Below are 18676 nucleotides of genomic sequence, written 5' to 3' on the forward strand. Positions count from 1 at the left end.
ACAGTCCATTGTAAATGAGCCTTGGCCCAGAGAAGACGTCTGCGCTTCTGGATCATGTTTAGATACAGCTTCTTCTTTGAACTATAGAGTTTTAGCTGGCAACGACGGATGGCAAGATGAATTGTGTTCACAGATAATGTTCTCTGGAAATATTCCTGAGCCCATTTTGTGATTTCCAATACAGAAGCATGTCTGTATGTGATGCAGTGCTGTCTAAGGGCCCGAAGATCACGGGCACCCAGTATGGTTTTCCGGCCTTGACCCTTACGCACAGAGATTCTTCCAGATTCTCTGAATCTTTTGATATTATGCACTGTAGATGATATGTTCAAACTCTTTGCAATTTTACACTGTCAAACTCCTTTCTGATATTGCTCCACTGTTTGTCAGCGCAGAATTAGGGGGATTGGTGATCCTCTTCCCGTCTTTACTTCTGAGAGTCGCTGCCACTCCAAGATGCTCTTTTTATGGACCCTTTTCACTCACGTGACCTTCGTAAGCGCGACCGCCATTTTGGACATGAAGAAATAATGGTTTATGGCACAGACCCTTTCGGTTCTCGCTCATCTAGCTGCTACAATGACTGCTTAGACTGCAACAATAATACCTAACACACATTTAAGTATCCGTCGTAAAGATGTGAAACTCGTCGAGTGACGAGTGTGTTCATTGATAAGCTAACGCAATCTAAAAGTAGACATACCATCACACTGCCCTGGCGCTGTGTATAGTTTACTTTCTATGGTTTGTGCACTCACTATTTGCCATTACTTTCTCCAACCCAGTGTTCGAACTATGCCGATATTTTCGGGGGGGTTTCTCTTATTTTCCCTTGGGGGGGGTGCTTGCGCTTGTCTGAGCGCGGATCTCCAAACACATGAGAAGCCTATCTTACGCACATATCACGCGGACTCCACACCTCCACACACGCATCGCGTCTGAAGTCATAACTCATCAGGGGAAATCGTGTCCGCATTGGCATGTTCAAAAAACAACCTCGCGTCAACAATGATACCACACGCAAGAAAAAATAAGCAGTCAGGCTACTCAACACATCTGATCCACAGCAGCACCAAAGCATCACTGGAAATCATGTCAACAACCAATCTTCCATTTCAACACGCATCAACAACCAAATGGCACCACAAACATGAACGAATCGGTCAGGCTACCGATTCCAAACCCACAGCAGACGAATAATTAAATGCATCTTACCTTAAAGCAGAATCGACCACAAAGGAAGTGTGTTGGCACTGTTGGCACACTTCCTTTCTACTAGTTTGTGTCCCCAACCTGGCAGCAGCAGTCGTTGACATATCGGTTTATTTTATCTTTGATGTAAACACAACACTTCGGATATGCAAATGCTTCCCGTTACACACGATTGCTATGTCAATAAACATCATTTTGCCAATATTTTAGAGACCATCCATCTTCTCCGTTGGTCAGCATCTGTCGGGATCCGATAAAATGATGAATCTTGCCTTGTGTGTTGATGGTTACTACATCCAGGTGCACAACAACACCCACGTGCAATGAACCGGTGCTACAGGTGCTCTAGCCCCTGCCCCTTTTCTGTTTGCTGTCCAAAGTGCCCTTTTCATAGGGACTGTTTTGTTGTTGTTTTTTTTTTTTAATATTTGTAAAAGATAAGTTAGCTCCAACATCAATATTCTCTACAATTTGACAATAATATATGAAATTATAGATTTATAAAATAAAGTTTTTCTATGTAAACGCGGGCATCAATCCGTGACGTCATGCATTCAGTGAGCCTCCGTGCAGAAAGCGCATGCAGGCAGTGGGAGACAGTGCGAGGAACGGCATGGTAAGGTCACACTGAAAGTCTCCTTTCATTTCTTATCTGAACATGCAATATTGTGCAGCTTAGAACACAACAGTAAATGCGTAGGGTTGTTTATCATTTAATGAAGCCGCCTAGGCTATATTTAAACCGTTTGCTCCATCCATTTCATTAACATGGCAGATTCGGAAACTTTAGTTTGAACGACGGCGTTAATAACATATTCTAGCAGCTTCGAAAACTTAAGGCTGAATAGTTTTGAATAAAGTTAACTTGTGTGAAAAATTTGTTCCAAGTGCCCTTTTTTGAATGTTGAGCCCCTGCCCCTCCAAAGGTCTTTGCACGGCCCTGCACAACAATATAATGGCATGATGGAAGTCTTGCTGAAAGTAAAAATTTTCTTTGATGGCTATATTCCTTTCGATGCTTCGCTGTCGTTCCTCGTTGTTGGCTGTGGTAGCCTACTGGTAGTTCATGTCCAAAATGGCGGCTGCGTTTGTCGTGACGTCACGTGAAAAGGGTCCATACCCAGTCATGTTAATGACCTATTGCCAATTGACCTAATGAGTTGCAATTTGGTCCTCCAGCTGTTCCTTTTTTGTACCTTTAACTTTTCCAGCCTCTTATTGCCCCTGTCCCAACTTTTTAGAGATGTGTTGCTGTCATGAAATTTCAAAATGAGCCAATATTTGGCATGAAATTTCAAAATGTCTCACTTTCGACATTTTATATGTTGTCTATGTTCTATTGTGAATACAATATCAGTTTTTGAGATTTGTAAATTATTGCATTCCGTTTTTATTTACAATTTGTACTTTGTCCCAACTTTTTTGGAATCGAGGTTGTATATGAGAGTTAAAATCAACCGCAAAGTTGGCATTCAAGCTGCCCCGCTAAGCCAGCCAGCCCTGGGTGGGTGACGTCACAGCGGGAACTGGTGCTATAGACCAAAGCCAGACTTGGCAGGCGAGAGTGATTGCAATGGCCTCTTCGTTTGGATTTATTGGAGATTCTTCAGATTCCTCGGATAGTAATACATCTGACTGTGATAGTCCTGAAATTAGAGTGTGTACACATGCTACTGCTATACACATAGAACTGTATCAGTTTGAACCATCGGAAAGTGAATAGTAACACATTGGCCACGGAGGCCCCCCCCCACCTTATGAAATAAAGCCAGAGAACAAAGCCGCCTAGAGAATTGGATGGAATTGAACTGACAGTCTCATGTGACTCTCATTAAAACAGGATAGGCATTATAACTTATGCACCATACATGTACATGCATGCATTTTCACTGATAAAACGTAAAAGGCTAATTAAATAAATCTGATGAACGGAGACAATCACATTCTGAAGCAAATTAAATAATCTTATACCGGTAACTTGCACAATACAAGTTACATGTACAACCCCGATTCCAAAAAAGTTGGGACAAAGTACAAGTTGTAAATAAAAACGGAATGCAATAATTTGCAAATCTCAAAAACTGATATTGTATTCACAATAGAACATAGACAACATATCAAATGCCGAAAGTGAGACATTTTGAAATTTCATGCCAAATATTGGCTCATTTGAAATTTCATGACAGCAACACATCTCTAAAAAGTTGGGACAGGGGCAATAAGAGGCTGGAAGAGTTAAAAGGTACAAAAAAGGAACAGCCGGAGGACCAAATTGCAACTCAATAGGTCAATTGGCAATAGGTCATTAACATGACTGGGTATAAAAAGAGCATCTTGGAGTGGCAGCGGCTCTCAGAAGTAAAGATGGGAAGAGGATCACCAATCCCCCTAATTCTGCGCCGACAAATAGTGGAGCAATATCAGAAAGGAGTTCGACAGTGTAAAATTGCAAAGAGTTTGAACATATCATCATCTACAGTGCATAATATCATCAAAAGATTCAGAGAAGGCGGCACGGTGGTGTAGTGGTTAGCGCTGTCGCCTCACAGCAAGAAGGTCCTGGGTTCGAGCCCCGGGGCCGGCGAGGGCCTTTCTGTGCGGAGTTTGCATGTTCTCCCCGTGTCCGCGTGGGTTTCCTCCGGGTGCTCCGGTTTCCCCCACAGTCCAAAGACATGCAGGTTAGGTTAACTGGTGACTCTAAATTGACCGTAGGTGTGAATGTGAGTGTGAATGGTTGTCTGTGTCTATGTGTCAGCCCTGTGATGACCTGGCGACTTGTCCAGGGTGTACCCCGCCTTTCGCCCGTAGTCAGCTGGGATAGGCTCCAGCTTGCCTGCGACCCTGTAGAAGGATAAAGCGGCTAGAGATAATGAGATGAGATGAGATGAGATTCAGAGAATCTGGAAGAACCTCTGTGCGTAAGGGTCAAGGCCGGAAAACCATACTGGGTGCCCGTGATCTTCGGGCCCTTAGACGGCACTGCATCACATACAGGCATGCTTCTGTATTGGAAATCACAAAATGGGCTCAGGAATATTTCCAGAGAACATTATCTGTGAACACAATTCACCGTGCCATCCGCCGTTGCCAGCTAAAACTCTATAGTTCAAAGAAGAAGCTGTATCTAAACACGATCCAGAAGCGCAGACGTCTTCTCTGGGCCAAGGCTCATTTAAAATGGACTGTGGCAAAGTGGAAAACTGTTCTGTGGTCAGAGGAATCAAAATTTGAAGTTCTTTATGTAAATCAGGGACGCCGTGTCATTCGGACTAAAGAGGAGAAGGATGACCCAAGTTGTTATCAGCGCTCGGTTCAGAAGCCTGCATCTCTGATGGTATGGGGTTGCATTAGTGCGTGTGGCATGGGCAGCTTACACATCTGGAAAGACACCATCAATGCTGAAAGGTATATCCAGGTTCTAGAGCAACATATGCTCCCATCCAGACCACGTCTCTTTCAGGGAAGACCTTGCATTTTCCAACATGACAATGCCAAACCACATACTGCATCAATTACAGCATCATGGCTGTGTAGAAGAAGGGTCCAGGTACTGAACTGGCCAGCCTGCAGTCCAGATCTTTCACCCATAAACATTTGGCGCATCATAAAACGGAAGATACGACAAAAAAGACCTAAGACAGTTGAGCAACTAGAATCCTACATTAGACAAGAATGGGTTAACATTCTTATCCCTAAACTTGAGCAACTTGTCTCCTCAGTCCCCAGACGTTTACAGACTGTTGTAAAGAGAAAAGGGGATGTCTCACAGTGGTAAACATGGCCTTGTCCCAACTTTTTTGAGATGTGTTGTTGTCATGAAATTTAAAATCACCTAATTTTTCTCTTTAAATTATACATTTTCTCAGTTTAAACATTTGATATGTCATCTATGTTCTATTCTGAATAAAATATGGAATTTTGAGACTTCCACATCATTGCATTCCATTTTTATTTACAATTTGTACTTTGTCCCAACTTTTTTGGAATTGGGGTTGTATTAATCTAAATGCAGGTAAACAACAAATGTTGTTTTTGTTATGCAACCAAATGAGAGTCGCATCTTACCCGTCTGCATTCTCACTTCCTGAAGGCTGAGCTTGTGGCAGATTGTTTTGAAGCAATCTGACTTTCAGTTCTTCGTTCATCCGCTTCTTCCATGTAAGGGTGAGATATTGCTGCTGAGGCAAGCATATCCAGCAGAGAAATCTGATGACTGGTCCACTCATTCTCCATTTTCTCCATACTGAGTACTCCGCCATTACTGCCCGGCTCACACACCGGGAGAACTGGTGCAACTGAACTTACTTTCCCTTTCTTGTAGTTTTCTTTTCCTTTAATTGTTGGTACTGCACCCTCTTTCAACACGGGCTTATAGCCAACGCTCCTCAACAGATCAGAGGTTTCGTATGAGTCCTCAGTAAAATGTGCAGAGCAGACAGACCACTTCATAGGTGCCCAATCCATGAATTTCTCGCAAAACGCATCCAAATCTTTGCAGTTTGAGCATTCTTGGGCCATGAAGGCACCGTAAATCCACCTTCTGTTGTGTTGCTGCACCTGCCAGCAACACATCTACGCGGCATGGTGATAAATTAGCTCAATATGTAGGATCGAAGTTGCAGTTAGCTCTGTGTTTTTTAGTATAGTGAAAATGGTGATGAGACCGATAGCCTTCCTGCTGTGACGTCACAGATGTCAAAGGTCATTCACTCAGACTGCTACCTATATAAAACCACTTTAATCGTAAAAATTACTATATCAGATTTATTGTTAATGCTTAAAACTATTCCTATGCCATTCTTGAGGTCTCGAGGCATTTATAAACAAAAAGTGAGGCCATGGTTCTGCGTATCTCCTTTAAGTTACTGTAGCCTTCCTGTTAGCTTTAAACCACTCTTATCTTCTGAACTCTCTGATCAGTAAGGCATTTCTACATGCTGCTCATTAAGTCTTTGCTGCTCACAGGATGCACACCATTCTGTGCAAACTCTAAAAACTGTTGTGTGAAAATATGTGTGTTGATAAGATAACTGCACTGAATGTGCAGGGGTGTTCTTCTTAAAGTGGCTGGTATATAAGAGCTCATGAAAGAACTGCAGTGCATAATAGATAGTCTTTAAAATAAAAAATAATTCTTATCCATGGCCACAACATAATTCCAAAAAGAAAAAAAAAGTAAGAATGAAGAAACGCCTTTTATAAGCAGTGGTGTCCAAACTTTTAACCAGCAATGTCAAAATCTCTGTCTCACAATCTAGGTATATCGGTTAAATGTTGAATACATAGAGTATAAGCTTATAAATACTGTGCGCGCACACACACACACAACTATCACTTAAGTACAGTAGAACAGCTGCTGAATATATATACTCAACATTCAGTAGGTGTTACTTCACAGTAACAAGTTTTTTCAATACATAAAGAGGCTAAAGATATTCATTATTGGTGTCTGAACAAAGAGCTTACCAAAGACGTAGTTAAAAATTCTTTCACTCAGTGCTCGGCTCATTTTCATGAAGTCAGCAAAGCCATTGAAGTATTCTCTGCATGGGATCCAGTGTGGCTCATCAGAACCCTCTGGTGCTTGGCATGGATAGTAAAGTCTGAAGAAGATTCCCTGTAAATGCATGAATTTCTGTTTTGAACAGCAATCCAGTCACATACACTATATAGCCAAAAGTATGTGGACACCTGACCATCATGCCAACAAGTGCTTGCTGAACTCGAGTCATTCCAAACTTGTAACCCCAATTTGATGATATAATAAAGTTCCACTCCTCTGGGAAGGCTTTCCACTAGATTTTGGGGTGTGGCTATAGAGGTGTGTGTTCATTCAGCTACAACAGCAATAGTGGGATCAGGCACTGATGTGGTGAGGAGGCTCCAGTTCATCCCAAAGGTGTTCAGTGGGGTTGAGTTCAGTCAGGGCTCTGTGCAGGACACTCAAGTTCTTCCACTCCAGCATTAACACATCATGTCTTCATGGAGCTCACTTTGTGCATAGGGGTATTGTCATGCTGGAACAGCTTTTGGCCTTAGTTTCAGTGAAGGGAAATCTTACAGCATACAAAACATTCTAGACAATTAACAATTTGAGGCCCACATAATGATGGCCAGTTGTCCATGTACGTTTGCCATATATGGTGACCCAGATATAGTTGAGGGTTTAGGAGAATTGTTCAACAATAGCTCTCTGGAGTTTGAACTCAACATTTCATTAAAAGTTTCCCAAACAACCCCAAATGCATATTATGAATTTTCTACGACCCCAAACCTTGACCACCCTACATTCTGCTTTATTTATAATTTCATATTTGCTGTAACATTTGTAGATTTTGTGTCAGTAATGTGAGAGACAAAAGCCAAAGGAATGGTCCTTGCTCAGGCTTACTGTCTAGTGCGAAGGGTGAGCTTACATGTCTTGACATAGCTTTGATAAGGGTACATCTCTTTCCACTCGTCACAATCCACTTCAACCAATATATAAGGAACTAGAAAAGCACTCGGAGAGCACAGACCTCCGCCAAGAATCCTTTAAATAAATCCGGGATCCAGAAGGTGATCTGGATCACCGCCAAAATTTAATAGCTTGTTACTTGTGCCCAGTCACACCTCTGGAAAAAATTTCAGAGCAATCCGTTCATAACTTTTTCCATAATGTTGCTAACAGACAAACCAACAAACCAATGCTACCGAAAACATAACCTCCTTGGCGGAGGTAATAATTCATGCTGGGATGGTGTGAGATGGGCCAGAAATAAGAGCATTGCAAGGTTCACATACTCTGTGTACTTTATCAACCTCTGGAAGATTAAAAATTCACACACTATAGATGGCATGTTAGAGCCAAGTAACAAGGACAGCAACAAGCTCTGTTTAAAGCTGTCTTTAAAGCCTAAGGTTGTCATGAGCTGCATCTCAAATCTAAACTTTTACAATTTTACATTGAAATGCATTTACTAATCTAGAAGTGCCAAATCTAATGCTTTACAACTAATGTTAAATTATTAATATTTCTAATAATAAAAAGTCAAACAAATGAATAAAACAAAAGAGAAGAATGTGTTTTTTCCCCTCCCAAGACCCCATTTGTAAATCAAGCAACCCCACGTGGGGGTTAGTGATCTATTAACGAACACTCAGCCTTAACCATTGAGCTACCACTGCCCATTTGGTGTGAGTAGGGATGAGAGTGGGTGGTCACCAAAAAAGTAGAAAACAAGATGGCGCCCGAAGCCGGGGGTCTGGGAGGGATACCCCCCTCCCCAGGAAAATTTTGAAAAATAAGGCCTTACTATAAAACAACAGATTTTTTTTTTTATCTACTACAGCTCAGATTGCAGGAAAAGTGGTTTCACTTTTCCTGCAATCTGAGCTGTAGTAGATAAAAAAAAAATCTGTTGTCTTTTTTATATATTTACATGAAAATATGTTTCAAATCAATAGGAGTATTGTTTGAATTCAAAATAAAATCACATTCTACATTCAAGGGTATGGTTATAATTTATAATCAACAAAAATGACAAACTAAATTCACATTAAACGTAAGTTTTATTAATTATCAAAATGTTCATATATTAAATAAAATTTCTTAGGGAGAAAAGGTCAGTCACCCTATGTCCTCATTAGTTGCACATGATTTCAAAAAGTCTTTTGAAATATTTAAGTTTTCAAAACTGTCAGCATTAATTCAGATTTACTGACCATCATATACATGTTCAATGTATTAAATCAAACGAATGCTAAGTTTATGGGATAATGTCTGTGTGCACTTTATACAATTATTTATAGTTCACAGTCACTTCTCATTTTCATTTAATCATTTCGACTTCTTCAGCCTTTTGGCCAAAGACAAAAGCTTGTCAGTCCTCTCTGTTTTTTATACCAGCATCGATTTCACGTACCTTCGCTTCGTCTTGCTTGTCAATTGTATTCGGCATTTTGAGTAAAAAAGCCGATACGAAAAAGAGACGTATTTGTGAAGCGCAGCGACGATGAACATGTGCAAGTTTCGATAAAATAGAACAGATGCGGGTACTTTTGTAAGAACTGTTATGATTGGCTATCATGCTCTCGCCAGCGATGTTTTGGCCAATTACATTGTAGATAACACGTATTCTACCGCGAGACTTAGCGAGACTAAAGATGGCGAAAATGTAAACATGTAACATCGTCGTACACTTGAGTATCACGAAGGAACATACCCCAACCCCCCTCAATGAAAAAAAATCTCAACGGATTTGGCATAATATTGATTTTCGCTCAGAAAAAGCGGAAATCCGCCGAAAAGCGAAAAACTCTCATCCCTGTGTGAGAGAAACTAGGACTCTCACAAAGAAAGCAATGTTAGCACATGTTCCCACTTGTAATAGAGGTGTATGAATGATTACTAACCTGACTCGAGGCTGTACTGGACCAAATGGTTCATGTTCACACTAGCTCAGCAATAATAAAGACTGCTCTACAAGACCAAAACACGCCCACCCACTCACAACTGCTTTGTACTCTTAGGTCTTTGGTAGACATAACTGATGACATGATACAGTATATAAATATGAAGTAACACTGTGGCACATGCAATACATATTTATACATGCTTTACACAATGTACATAAAACAATAAAAGAGCTAAATTTTCTTTGATAGTATGAAGCAAAGGAAAGTAAGCAAAATAAATGATTGTGTAACAGGTAAAAAGTTAAATTACCAGTAAACCAATAACAGCAGCACCTACAGTTATATCATCTGTAAACAGATGGGTTCTCCATTTTCCTCCCACCTCCCAAAAATAGTCCGGTGGTTAAGAGACCAAAAAAAAAAAAAAACCCACACAATATTGTGTAATTTGTGATACAAGCATGAAATTTTCAGTAAATAAAGCTTTTAATTACTAGATGCATATAAAAGCAAGACCCCTTTGGAATCTTACCTCTAACGCTATAAAGAAAGTGATTTTCTAGATGCTCAGCAGTCTTGTACTGCAGGCTCACAATTAGAATTTGAAGGAAATCTAAATTTATCTTTTTTCCTTCTTTCCTCCCCGTACCTTAGATATTTTCTTTGTTTTTAATCTTTTATCTAAACTTATCAGTGGAAGCATAATGTCTGAGTATCAATGGCTTGATAAAGTTGAAAGGCTGTGAGAAAAAGAAAAACTAGAAGAAGCTGAATACCCATTTTGGTCTGCTCATTTCGCATTGCTGCAGACCCAAGCACTGAGAGCCCAAGCTATTACTTCACTCTTACCACTTTTTGATGAAAATGTTCATACAATGGCAATGATTCAGCACTCAATGAAAATAGCCAAGCAGTCAACCGCACATCTCAACCCTGAACAAGCATCGGTAATTGTGACGGATCAGCCGTTATTTGCACTTGCCAAGCAAACACAATGGCGTACAGCAGATTTGTATGGAGAAGACAAATATGTGGTTATGATGGGTGGTTTGCACACAGAAATGGCGTTATTCAACATGATCAGACAATGGCTGAACAATAGTGGATGGGACAATGCACTGGTTCAAGGAGACGTTACAAGAGAAGGAAGAGCTGATGGTATTCTTAAAGCTTCCCACATCACTAGCACTCGTTATGCCCATCAAGTGAGTGAGTGTGCTTTATATGCCTTTCTTTGCAGTGCATATGACGAGTATATCGAGAGCAGAAACACTGATAACCCTGCTGATTTTGAAACTTGGAAGAAGACATAATGTAAAGATCACCCCCAGGGCTAGAATTTCGTGAAAATTTGCAGGAATCTGTTTGGATTCTCGCAAAACCGTTTTGCGAGAATCCTGAGAATCCAATAAAATTATGTCAACAACTTTTGCGTTTGTTGTGACTGTGTGTACGAGTTTGAATTTTCACAGGCAGTCAAGTGGCCTCCAACTCAGCCCTCAAACCACAAATACAGTACCAGTTACAGTAATTAAAATACACATACTTACACACACCATCAAACTCTATCACTTTATTTCACTCCTTAATCATCAAGTCAACAACTGAAGAATGGAGCCGAGGACAACATCTTCAAAAGCCTGCCGCAAATACAGTAACTGTTACAGTGAACATTACAATACACAGAGTTATTCACAATAAACTCATCACTCAATTTCAATCCTTAATCAAAAACTTGATCAATAAACTATTATGCGCGAGACTTCATATTAGCCACAAAGTCAGATAAATCTGTTTGTAAAATTACGTTATAATGACCAAATACAATGAAAAGTATTTTTCCAGTCTCCCCTGTGAAAGGTAATCCTATGTGATCTCATTTGGACGGTAAACCTGTTGGTACAGTTAAACGCAGCACATGAATGAGGCATCTTTATTCTCCGCTTTGCCCCATCCAATATGGCGGCGAGGATGACGTATGATTCTACGCGGAAGGCGGTGTCTTTAATGGTCCAGAATAAATTGAATGCTACATGTTGATGGATTAATTTGTTCTTCTACGCCCTTTTTGAGGAATGTATTGTAGGACTTAAACCAACATCTGAAGAGGTGAGATCGCTCCTTTTTTTCCCTATTTTTGCTGGCAGGATTGACTCTGCCCTAAGGACTATTTCTCTCTCTCTCTCTCTCTCTCTCTCTCTCACTTTGCACCATTACACAATAAATATTCACAGTGAAAATATTTTGTAAGCGCGTTTCATGAACCAAGTTATAGGATTTGTTGACAACTCGCATCGAGTTCGTTACACTTCTACCCGGCGTGAAGCACATGTGGTTGTGACGTCATCGTAAACAAATCCGTTCTACTCATCCAGACGACTTCGCAATGGTGCCGTTACCAGATCTTTCCACTCTGGAACCCGTTCTCAAAAGATTTCGTTTTGGGGCACCCAAAACGCCGGTGCCGTGTGGACGCCAGGCTGAAACGATAAACAATTTTATCAGATTCACCTGAATCCGTTGCCGTGTGGACAGTGCCTTAAAGAAGGCCATGCTGATTTGCTTGCTCTAGACACAAAAGAAATCCTGCCAGAAAGTGTTGTTGAGGCAGTTCAATCTGCAGAACAAAAAGGACCGTCACAATACGAAATGTATGTGAACGAAAGGCTAGTTGAGTGCTCAAAAGCAATAACTGATACCATTCATTGAAACAAGTTCTCTCTCTTTGGGACAACAGACAATCCTGCCACTAATGCCGCTTTTCCACTACAAACGCGGCTGAGCCGTGCCGTGCTGAGTCGAGCTGAGCGGGGCTGTTGGAGTTGCATTTCGACTACAACCGCGCTGAACCGTGCTGGCTGGAAGTGGGTGGACACATTGGGTGGAGTTAGCGAAAGTGGGTGGACGTCACGTGATGTCGTTAAGCAGCGCAAACAGTGACATCAGTGACAGTGGCGGAACAAGTCAGAGCCGGGCCGGGGGCGGGGCAAATGACCGGGCACTTTATTAAAGCTTATCATAACATCATTTTAGGCTACAAAATGTCCGCAACTGCGGTGTTTACCAATTTCAACACTACCGGGTGCAACTATGTTATTTAATACATCAAGTCCTTCAAACGCTGGCGACTTGTCCAGGGTGTACCCCGCCTTTCGCCCGTAGTCAGCTGGGATAGGCTCCAGCTTGCCTGCGACCCTGTAGAAGGATAAAGCGGCTAGAGATAATGAGATGAGAGATGAGAAGTCCTTCAAACGAACATGTAACTCAGAAACAAAAAACATTAGGATACTGTACATGGCTCATAATAAAACATCAATAGCCTATACTGCGCACATTATTTGAAGGGCATACGAATGAGCGCTCAGAGGTTGCAACGGTGACAGGAAGAGTCAGAAATAAAAGGAGGGCGGTGCAAACCTCACTGAATGCACTGTGTTTACCAATTTCAGCACTACGGGGTGCAACTATGTTATTTTGTACATTAAGTCCTTCAAACGAACATGTAACTCAGAAACAAAAAAACATTAGGCGACATACTGTACATGGCTCATAATAAAACATCAATAGCCTACTGCGCGCATTATTTGAAGGGCATACGACGAGCCTTGCGCTCCGCGAACTCGTCCACGATGCTCTGTATGTCACTGATTCAGTGAGCTTTTAAGCGGTAGTCTCACGACCCGGATAGTAAACAATAAACATGGAGGACATGGAGTCGTTAGTGTTGCTGGTCTTGGTGCTGTGGCTTGTTGTCACCGACAACGCGGACAGATACTGGCAAGAGCGTATAGATGAGGCGAGGCGCATAAGGCTTCAGAAATTCTCGTAATTCGTAATTATTATTCTTCCAGGTTTGCGGTGTTTACAGATCCCAGCGCGCTCGCGGGGCGTGTGTGGGCATGTGAGGACACTCCTCCTCACCAATCAGTGCACAGGGGAGTGTCTGCTCACACCCCCAGCCTCACTCAGCACGGCTTGGCTCGCTTCAGCCCCACTCCAAAACGGTGCGAGTTTTAGGGGCTAAGCAGGGCTGAAACGAGCTGAGTCGTGCCGGTTTTTGGTAGTCGAAACGCGAGCCGTGTTGGGCTGAAGTGAGCTGAAGCAAGCTGAAGTGAGCTGAAAAAGGGTAGTGGAAAAGGGCCATAAGAAGACAAAATCTCAAACGTCTGCACTAAAGAGTGACTAATCTGTTTGCAAGACTGTATATTGCTTGCCAGACACGCGATGGGAATCTCCAGGAATTTTCAGACATGAAAATCAAGCTAGCCCATCTTCAATCTCTTGTAATGGTAGAAGGTGTTCAGGACAGAAGTCTGAATTAGTCAAGTGCCTTGAGGTTGGTCCTACAGTAGTGTCCAGTGGTTGAAGTGAAAAGTTCGACGCTACTGCAGTTGTGAACACGCTGCCATCTAAGACATCAAAGGCATTTAAGGACTACGCCACATCAGTATTTTGTAATTACATCATTCTACAAGCACAAAATGTTAAGAGTATCTAATATGGGATCAGTACTTGCAAAACAGTTTAAAGCGTGGTCAAAGAGAGGCAAGAGGCCTGGGCTCTCAAAGAAGAGTATGTGATAACGCAGCTATTCCAGTGAATTGGAAGACCTTTCTGCAGTCCGGGGAGAACAAAATGGAGCTTTTCCACCATTTGTCACAAAAAGCCACAGCAATTGATCTACCAAGAGTGGAGATAAATCAGCACATTTGATGTTGAAGTGCCCAGTTCCCTTCCGATAGATAAGGAAGGCCTAACCCCTTGCAACTATCAGTGCGTTTACATGCACATAGAGAGAATCGAATTTCTGCTGTTACTCGACTGAAATCGAAGTTCAAAATGCCATGTATACACCTTAATTCGGCTGAAATTGAACCGAACTTGATTTCTCGGAATCGAGCTACACGACCTAGATTATGCGATTTCTGTCGAGCTACTTAGTGCATGTAAACCCTATTGAGCTACGTATTCGAGCTACTTACTTCAGCACTGCCCCTTCCGGAAGTGACGAGTGACGAGACCACAAGCGGGAAACACAACAGCCTCGGTCGGCATGACAACGAATCATGACAACGGCATGAATCTTTTCTTTTTGTGGCATTGTTTGCACTGTTAAAATTTAGCTCACTTACTGTATCACCAAATACATCTGTACAGCTATTGCATAGCTGTGAATTGTGTACATAAACAAGTCATTGTATTTGTGTGTGTGTGTGTGTGTATAGATGTCCAACATCTGAAGAATGTCAATAAAAACAAAGCAATTGAACTTTGTGTGTTTATTAAGACAAATTAAATTGTAAGCAAAAAAAAATATTTTTTTGTAAGCAAAAAATTACTTTTGAAAAATATACAATTGTGCAAAATAAGTTGTCTTACAAAACAGTGGTCTGCGCAGGACAGTTTGTAGCCATACAGTCTGTTAGAGCAAGCCTAACAGCTTGAGCACGGAACTTGTGAACACTGAACTGCCAGTGTTGCCAGATTGGGCGGTTTTAAGTGGAATTTGGTGGATTTGAACATGTTTTGGGCTGGAAAACGTCAGCAGTATCTGGCAACACTGCTGATAATTTTGTTTATACTCTTGAATAGCTCTTCTTCATGACGACAACCGGAAGTGTACCAACACGATGGGGCATGTAGCGCCACCTGTGGATCGGGTGCACAATGTACCTCACACAATAGCTCGATTTCCTTGTGTGCATGTAGGATTGGATTTCTCTGGCACCCCTGCTGGGACCCTTAGCTCGATTACCGACAGCAGCTCGATTTGGATGTGCATGTAAATGCACTGAGTGGAGCACTTCAAGTACCTAAGAAGCACCATCTCTTCAAATGGTTTTCTCAATAAGGAAATTGCTTCTCGAATCAACAACGCCAGTCAGTCCCTTGGTTGTCTTTTGTAATGGAAATTTCTAATAAACACTTCAGAACACTTAGCAGTTGTCTTTTCAGTCATTTATTATGGTAAATCATATAAAAGAAATATAAGATAGGAAAGAAAGAAAATTAAAGCTGAACATCACCTCTAGTGATGTGAGAGTACGCGTGCGCTCTGAGTTGTGTTTTAGTGGCTGTTATCCATTATACTCTAAAGGCATTCGCTTACTGCTTGCATCTTCACGTTATTTGGCTCAAGATTTTCTGTGAAGCTTTATTAAAGCGTGCACCTGGCGTTCTCTGAGATGTGCAGGAACTCAGACACCCTGCTTATCACCAGCCAAGGCCACAGAAAGGCAATTACAGCATTGGAAAAACAACTTTTCTCAGTACACTAAGTCACTTGAGCTCAACATACAGAAGCGCAGAGAATAATAATGTTCGTCCATTAGATTTCCCTCACATTTCCCCCCTTTTTATCCTACAGGATAATAATTGCTAAAAGAAAAGAACTGTACACAGTTTCAGTGATAAGAGTTCTCAGAGAGATTTGACTTAACACGTCATTGAGTGTACAGGGATAATGCTAAGGCTGTTTTTATAAGACACAGACGTCTTTAAGTAAATGCTAGCAAGCCATATACATAGATCAGGAATAATAGAACAGGAAACAATCATAATGAAAGTGTTTTAAGTCAGGACTAGTTTCATGTCAACTGTGCTGATGTCATCGAATGGTGGGTTATAGTCTTCGTGTGGGTTTGGAGGCCAGTCAGGCAAGTCATCTGAGCCTATTTTCACCATCTGGTAACCAATATTTGTCAGCTGCCTCTGAAACACAGACATACAACACCGACAGAAAACAGGGAGCAAACATAGCATCACAATCACTAAGCCCAGGACCGGTATGGTGGATAGAATTAGTCTTCCATCCACTAAACCAACACCACCAGCTGCCTTTGTCTCCTCCATGTTCGTCTGCTCGTAATTGTTCAGCAACCTTGCGCATCTTGTTCAGTGCCTCAGTGATATTACCATGATTCCTGTCGTTTTCAGGAATGTACGTACAACAGTGTTCTCATATCATGACACACACTCCACCTTCCTTTGCCAAAAGGATGTCAAGGGCCATGCAATTCTGTGTCGTCATTAATCTGAGTGCGGCCAATTCAGTTCTCACGCTCTCCATGGCCTCTATGGTTGAATTCACGAACTGTGTCAGTCTATAATGCACCACCTCAAGTTCATTCCAGAGTTGTGTTGTCCCGTACTGTGGAAACAGTGCCTGGAAGAATTTCTTCACCTTGGGTTGCAGCTGATGTTCTGGAGGAGGAAAATCATCGTCGACACTTCTGCGCCGTCTGCCACTCGTCTCAGGGGTTGCTATTATTAGGTGGGCATCTAATTGGATCAGGGCACATGTGCCTTTCCAATCTACCGAAAGAAAGTTATACACATGGTGACCACACTTTCACTGCCAGCCTGGGTAATAGAAGGTTGGACCCGCTAACTGAGTTAGATTCCCTCCTGGTCCTAAGTCACCTCCTATTGTCGCTTTTCTGCCTTGCTTGTACAGAGTGCCACTTCATCCCATGCAGGTCACATTTAGATTTGGGACTGAACCCTGCACTGTGCAAACGGTTGAACACCTAGTTTCCTTGACCTTCCCTACGAGGTTAGAGTTTGGATCGCCCTTTCGCCCTGCACATAAGGTATAATTTATCTCCTTTCCTGGTTCATTTACACTAATTTCTACCCTCGGGTCATCTCCCCCACCTTGATACGTGACATTACAGCCTTTTTCTACATCATTACAGACAGCTTCCATCACGGCTCGCCATGCTTGCACAGTATCTTCATCCGTTGTGTTGGCGATCTCGAACATGAATGGTTGTGTAACGGTGTGTGGCAGGGTGGAGCAAACTACACAATTTGACCTGTTAGCTTGTTTAGCTGTAAAATTAGCATACTGCCAATACAAATTATGAGTTGGATGTCTCCCTCGTCTCGATTCTGTGTCAGTCTGGATTCCCTGTATCGACCACCACACGAATCCTCCCGTGAGCCCCAGAAGGATCAAGATACTCAGGCCCACGACTGGACCTAGTTTATAATGATTTACCCCCTTCATTTTATGTTAAATAGGTCTCCGAGTTAACCCTTGCCCTTCTTGACGTGTATTGGTGCTCAGAGGGCGGGCATGCCCTATCAGCCCTCGTCCCACCTCACCGGAGCTTGGAGAAACTCAGGACTTCTGAAACCAGTTTTACTGACTAGATACTAAGATACTGTTCTCTATTGAGGGTGCAACAGCGTAACTGTGCTGCCATGCTCAGTTCCGCGGAACTTGCTCGCCACGTGGTTTGGATCAAGGTGGGAAAGCGGTCATGTGGGGCACCTTCTAAATGATAATCGCTTACCTCCTCCTGAGTCTCGGGTTACCACTTGTCTCACCTTATGGTTGGGGTTCTGTTCTAAGATGTACTCATTTAACACTTCTTTCTCCTCGTTGGTGTCATTCAGATTTGTCCGCTGGGATTGTCCTCCTGGAGCTGTCACTCTGACCTCTTCGTCCGTGATAAGGAGCCACAGCCCATCTCCTAATGGGTTACACTCTTCAGTGTCCACTAATTCTCGGGTGCATGCGTGATTGATGCGATACTCACACTGTTCCATGTAGTGATTTTTTTTTCCTTCTTCTTCCTCACGAGCTTTAGTCAGCGTCTGGGTCACTTAGGCCTTCTTTTCACTCCTGCTCAGCCGGTTCAGGAACCCTCCTGCAGTGGCTAGCATGGATCCACGTCACTCTGCCTGTGACCTTCACTGCCATTGGGGCCATGAGCAGGACCTGGAATGGGCCATTCCACCGTGGCTTGTTCCACTTGGTTCGTCGGAAGTCCTTCACCACGATCCAATCCCCTGGTTGTAGATCGTGCAGAGGTCCCTCAGCGGGTTTGGGAAGTGCTTCTTTTACCTGTTTGTGGATAGATTTCAAAGCAGAGGACAACGTTGCACAGTAATTCAACATTGCATCATCACACAGTGTGGTGTCCGGCAGTGTTCCTTTAGCTGGCCCTATCCCCGTGTTGGGTACTCGTCCAAACAGAATTTGGAATTGGCTTAACCCATGTTTAGGCCTAGTTTGCATCCTCATTTGTGTGAGTACTACAGGGAGGACCTTTGTCCA

The 18676-nt window shown here is 42.4% G+C and overlaps 1 protein-coding gene across 2 annotated transcripts in view; it reads left to right on the plus strand.

Moving 5' to 3' along the window:
- The window catches only part of LOC132883587 (histamine N-methyltransferase-like), a 73242-nt gene that overhangs the window by 29414 nt on the left and 25152 nt on the right, over positions 1-18676 (plus strand). The window contains exon 1 of one of the 2 annotated variants that reach the window (XM_060917381.1): positions 10656-10814. The exons of the other annotated variant lie outside the window; for it this stretch is intronic. Within the exon in view, the coding sequence (XP_060773364.1) occupies positions 10671-10814 (144 nt within the window). The 5' untranslated portion in view covers positions 10656-10670. Of the gene's footprint in view, positions 1-10655; positions 10815-18676 lie in introns of those variants that run through there. 2 annotated transcript variants of the gene reach the window in all.

This window comes from Neoarius graeffei, chromosome 3, assembly GCF_027579695.1.
Source record: "Neoarius graeffei isolate fNeoGra1 chromosome 3, fNeoGra1.pri, whole genome shotgun sequence".
Lineage (NCBI taxonomy): Eukaryota > Metazoa > Chordata > Actinopteri > Siluriformes > Ariidae > Neoarius > Neoarius graeffei.